The 6,177-nt window shown below is 39.4% G+C and overlaps 1 protein-coding gene across 15 annotated transcripts in view; it reads right to left on the minus strand.

Annotated features, from left to right (window-relative positions):
- LOC18432599 (transducin family protein / WD-40 repeat family protein) overlaps positions 1–6,177 on the minus strand; it is a 50,374-nt gene extending 44,197 nt beyond the window's left edge. For 12 of the 15 annotated variants that reach the window (XM_088863452.1, XM_088863446.1, XM_088863445.1 and 9 more), the window contains exons 1-2: positions 5,786–6,177; positions 5,572–5,616 (exon numbers count right to left, since the gene is read on the minus strand). In XM_088863452.1, coding sequence (XP_088719578.1) covers positions 5,572–5,616; positions 5,786–5,894 — 154 coding nt within the window. In that variant the 5' untranslated portion in view covers positions 5,895–6,177. The remainder of the gene's footprint in view (positions 1–5,571; positions 5,617–5,785) is intronic. The other 3 variants (XM_088863455.1, XM_088863456.1, XM_088863454.1) reach the window with 1 other exon arrangement.

Here is a 6,177-nt window from a genome sequence, read left to right on the forward strand (position 1 = left end):
CTCCAATCGAAATCCCCAAGATGAAATGTTCTACAAGCACCACTTCGGTAGCCAAGCTTCAAGTGGATTGGGTTCAAGCTTCAAAGGTTTAAGGTTTATAGGGTTAATGGGCTTGGTGGGGTTTAATGGCTAAGGGAGAAGAAGAAGAATAAGGGGGAAAGAGAGGCACACGAGGGAATGAAGGGGTGAGGAGAGAGAGTGAAACCTAATTTATGAGTGGATGGGAGGGTATATATAAGTGTGGGGGAGTATGGAGGCATGCGGGTAGAGATCATGTATGGAATCATTCATACATACATATATCATGCATGGGGAATACAATGATGGGAGTAGAAGCATGCATGTGCCACATGGACTCAAGTGATTATGCATGAGGTAAGAGAATGGGATGAAACCACTTTGAAATGTCTTATGTAGTTTCTGTTGCATAGAACAAAAGTTACGCCCTCTAAAGAATCATATAGTTGACCAACCTCGATCCATTTTCGGGTGTTATTTTCGAAATGAAAGTTGTGCATTTGTGAGTCCAGTTTTCACAAAACTATGCCTTATGAGTAAATTCCACAAATTGTGAATGTTAGGGCTTTTTTACTAGGTTGTCAGCTGTGGTTTCGGCTGCAGGGCAGAAAGTTCACTCTCTAATGATCAAGTGAATCGACCCATTTAGTTCAATAAGTCTGTGTTTCTTCTTGAACAAAAGTTGTATAATTTTGAGTCTATTTTACCTGGGAACAAGTCCCATAATTTAATGTTGGGTAAGTTTAAAGTTATGTCCAAGTAAGCGCATTGTGCTCGCTCAGTAAGCGCATTGTGCTCGCTCTAAAAATCCAAAAAATTTAGCGAGATTGGACCCTACTCTCTTCCCATCTTGAGATAGGCATGTGCATAAGTGAGATGTCACTCGCTGTACCTGACAAGTCTCTAAGACCATACTTATTAATATGACATACTTCTGATATGATTTGTGTGCATAAGAAGCGTGACTCTTGTCGATTAGGTGATATACCTCTTGGTAAAAATGTGTATGTGACATGCCATTATTTATGACATGCCTCTATTATGTAATATGTGTATGACAATATGTTTCTAATATGATTTAGATAAGACACTTGTGGCATGCTTTTGATAAGATATGTGTGCATGGAGATATGTTTCTGTTATATGATCTACTCATGGTAGCATGCTTTCGATAAAATATGTGTGCATGGAGATATGCTTCTGTTATATGATCTATGCATGGTAACATACTTCTAATAAGATATGTGTGCATGGAGACATGCTTCTGCAATAGGGTTGTGTGCGCGTGGTGGTGCTTCTCTCCTGATTGTGATAGTAGAGGCTCTACACATCAGAGGTGGGGCTTCTACTTCAGGAGTTAGTTGGTATCTCTTGATCTTTATTATGCTTATTACATGCATGCCTAAATGTTTTGGTCAGTTATGATGCTCATGCCTGAATGATTTGATCGACTTCGTATTACAATCGTATCGGATTAATCTGATTAGTTATTACTCCACCATGAAATAAATCATGCATGACACGTTTATTTAAATATGAATTTGACACATGATTCTATGTTTTGTAAGACTTGCATAAAACCCTGATTACTGTCATGACAGAATATTTGTAAGCATGAAAGCATGGCATCTAGACCTTAGTTACTGGGCTTTACAGCTCACTCTGTTAATGTTTCCTCCATGTAGAGTGATAGCCAGTCGTGATTAGAGTGGCGTGTCTTGGTGGTCGTGTTTGGGGTCCCTTACCCCCTTTCTGTTGAAGCTTTATTTTACAGTGTATATTTGGTTGACAATCTGGCCATATAGTCCATTTTGATTTGGTAATATGTTTTGATGTTGGGTCTTTTGTGCCTTGGATCTATTTGTACTATTTTGAACTGTTGCATGTATTTTGGGACTTGTTTGTCCAGCAAACTATGGTAATGTATATTGTGTTTTGTTTTTCGTTTCTTTTGTGGTTGGCTTGATATCAGAAACTCCTTCTTCTTCAAGGTGTTGAGCGCACTCCAACCAAAGTGGCACTCGCAACCTGTGGTCATGGCCCCACACCCTACGGTCCTCCTGCGGGCTCGGGCCCGGGGGGATGGCAAGGAGCGGGGTCGTGACAAGTAATGGGACTTTTCCTTTTGGTTTGCAATATTTAATTTCTTATTCACATAAAGCATTGTGTTGGTTTTATTCAATAAAAGAAAGTTGTAAATAGAGGCAGCAAGTGAGAACCGATTTATTTATTTATTATTTTCTTTTGAGTTGAAATAATTGTAATTGGACCATTGTAAGTGTTTTAGTCGGTGAGAACAAGAAAAATTAAAAATTGCATACACCATGCTAGATCACCTTTGTCCAACATTCAACAAACACATGTAACTACAACATCTCTATCCAAATTAGGTTTTTTCCTACAAGATGACCCACGTGAGAAGCAAAGAAACCTAACTAAGAAAACTCGTGACACAAAAGAGGAGTTCAAAGCGCTGTTCTTTCAAGGGTCCCTAAACCCTACCCAAGACATTAAATAAACACACTTCTAGTCCCCCCTAATGTAAAACCCGTACATAGATAAAATAAATTTTGAATTCACCCTTCTCTTGATTTTTATCAAGATTTGTGCCTTTAGAGAAGCTAAGATAGGTGGGGCAAGATTATTGAAGATATCAACTAGTTGATGTAGAAATATTAATGAAGTAGCACAAAGTATTGATGGACAAGATTAGACTTAAATAGGGCTGGAAATTCAATTGATTCAGTAAAAGTGAAGCACAAGATACTTCGATGGAGAAAAGTCTCTGACAATGCTAAAATTAGCAAAACCACTCACTTACATCCACTCTTCTGAATCGTAAGTTGTCATAAAACGCCAAACTACCCCTACTAATTAAGAAATTCCAAACATTTCTCAGAAGCTCCACACCACACCTAAACAATACTAAAAGACCCAAATATGCCCTTGTGAGAGTAATCGGTGAACAGTAATCATAACTAGTAATCCATGAATAGTAAATAAATAAATAAAACATAATTAAATATTGGAGATTACATCAACAGAACTGCATCAAATACTGTGATTGTTTGATTTCCAAGCTAAATAGCAATTTGGGCCCATCTGCAAATTTGTCACATGCAATTTATCCTCTAAGAGCATATAATTTTGAAATTTGAATTGATTCTCAGTGGCAATTTGGGCTCCCAAATTGAAATTTTTCGAAACCATTCCAAGTTCTGCAAAAAAATTCAAATTGACTCTCTCTCTCTCAACAAAAAAATCACCATTGCCACTACGAAAACACCACTACTCAACACCCGCTCCCAACTACCACTGCTTGACCACTATTACTCCACAGCCACCACCACAACTTGGCCACCACCACCCCACAATCACCACCACCCCCACAATCGCCTCATCACCACCACTACGCCGTGCCACAGCCATAACCACCATGACCTAGCCAATGTTTTAAACCCGATAAGGTCCGATGCGATAAGGTCAGGGTCCAATGCAACACGTCACCTCTAATGCGGTTAACAAATTTAATAATGTACAAAAAATACAAAAAATATAGTAATGTATAGAAAAATATATAAATGCCTTTGTATGATAGTGGTATTTAATTTATTCAATATCTATGATATACTAGCTTTTTGAGACTTCAAGTCACCTAATAGCCTGATAAAGAGTAATAAAGTTTGGTGTCTAACTTCTAATCTTCAATACTTTAAATGTCTAACATGATTAACATGTAAAAATAAAGCAATCCATTCCATCTCATATAAAATATCCAAAGTTTCAAACGCTAAATTTTAAACTCCGGAAAGGTAAAGATCAAAAGTTTATGACATGTAAAAGAAAAAGAGACTCTCAATCAGACGAGTCATCAATTACTTGAATTTATTTCTATTAATTCTCTTTATCTCATTTTCTTCTTATCCTTTTCTTTTCTTGGCTATCTTTGTATTCCCTAGTCTCTCTTCCAATCTCATTAGTTGCTTGTAGGCATGCTTTTACATTACCAGTATACCGGTTTAATTAGGGTAACAACTTTTCCCATGCTCATGGTCTGATATTCCACCCACAAGTACATGTAAGGCACATAGATCGTGATTCTATGCAACCGATGCGAGCGCATCATATTTTTTGCATATGCGGCCTTGACCAACACGGTCCTGGCTGCGTAATGCATTATGCCACTCCACAACCAACACTACAACCATGTGGCCCCCACTATTTTGCCTTACCTCTACCACCGCCACTGCCATCACCACCACCACCACCACCACCACCATAGCTCCACAACACCACCGCACCACCACCATTGTCACCGCCACTTAGCCACCGCCAAATACCACTCCACCACCGCCATTTCGCTGCCAGTACCATCATTTATGCCCAGCCTAGCACACACCACCACCATCACTCCACCACCACCACCACTGCATCCACTTCAACATAACTACTAGCACCAACATATCAGCACCACAACTAGACCATCGCCAACACATCAGCACCACAACTAGACCATTGCCAACACAACATCACCACCTTCACACAACAAACTAACAAATTATATAGTTCAAGTTGAAACAATTAAACACCCCTAGAGAGCAAAATGAGTATTGACAAAATTGCCACATGGTCAATCACAAATCCAGGAAAAAAACAAAAACTTTATGAAATAAATTGGTGCCTCTGGCATGTTCTTCAAAGCTAACTTCCTCTTGCATTTACCATCTAAAACTTAAGTACGAAATTCATACAAAAGTTTCACAAATGCATTATTTTAATAAACTCACGGAGCTCAAGCCTTTTGTTTTAAAACAATGTTCCATTAACCGAAAAGATTGAATACATCAAATTCAAAACTGCATGAATGCCACAAAGCACCAACAGATAAACATTTCCTAGTTCTCAACATGCACCCATTCTAGAAGCATTGCCTAGAGGTAATCCCGTGTAAAAGCATCCTCCTAGGGAAACCATAATGAAATCCTTCAATTTGAACAAGACAATATGCACAAAGGAAATTACCAAACGATCTCTAATACCCTACATTCTCTCCAAAAATAAGTCAATAAAGCTGCGTTGCGAAACACTAAATCTAATTGACACAACTAAAGGAAAATTCATCTGAAATAAATCATGCACCGACATCAAGAAAAATCTTTCTAGACCAGTATCCATCTTAAGAATCATCCTCGAAGCACCCCTAAGAATTTTCAGTGCCACAGCTGCACCACATCAATCAAATTCCAGCATAAACTGTGGTCTGTACAAAGGAAGATACCCTCTTTTCAAACAAACAAACTGAGTCTCCCTCTTTTCAAACAAACAGACAAACTGAGTCTCATTGAAAAGCATGGAACAACAGTAAAACACAGTAAAACGATTGGGCAACACCAATATGCCCATATGTACGTATATGCTTAGTCACCAAATGTTTGAACTAGAAGACATGCGTTTGAATCTCAAGTTACAATCAAATTAGAATTCTGGGAATTCATACAAGTGCTAGTGCAGGTGAGTGATGTATCAGAGTCGAATGAGTAAATTAAAACTTACCAATCTCGATATCAGAATCTGAAACCTCATCAGCATCAGGGAGATCTGTAAGAAAGCAACACTCCCCACTGGTGAGCGCTATAAAGAGATTCAAACCCCAAAAAGATGGAAGAGAGAGAGCGGGAGGGATTCATGTTGATCATCGAGGTTCAAATATACATGAAGTACATGAAGAAAAAAAGGGAAAAAGGAGTTAAGAGAGAGAGGAAGGCACCTTCGACATCGAGGGTTTCCTCGTGGAGAATGTCCTGGTCATCGAGAAAGACATCTCCGCCGTCGGCGTCCTCCTCCTCAATGTCTTTCCCATGCGCCCCACCATTCATCTTTTAAGTGGTCGAGCTCAGCTGAAACACCGCTCTCTCTCTGTCTCTAACAACACTCAATTTGGTGGAGAAATATGGGAGAAGAATGAATGGGCTGCTCGCTGAAACAGCCTCAGTGATTTTTTTTTGAGGAGGTTTTCTCTTTCTTCGCGTGTATCGCTCTCTGGGGGGTGTCCAATAGATATGGCGAAGTTCGAGTAGAACACTCGGCTCGCTATCACTCACTACTCGCTGCTCGTTACCACTCGCTGGCTCGCAGACCCTCGCTCCTCGAATCTTCGTC

The sequence above is a fragment of the Amborella trichopoda genome, chromosome 3, assembly GCF_054954075.1.
Source record: "Amborella trichopoda isolate Santa Cruz 75 chromosome 3, AtrichopodaSantaCruz75HAP2 v2.0, whole genome shotgun sequence".
Taxonomy (NCBI): domain Eukaryota; kingdom Viridiplantae; phylum Streptophyta; class Magnoliopsida; order Amborellales; family Amborellaceae; genus Amborella; species Amborella trichopoda.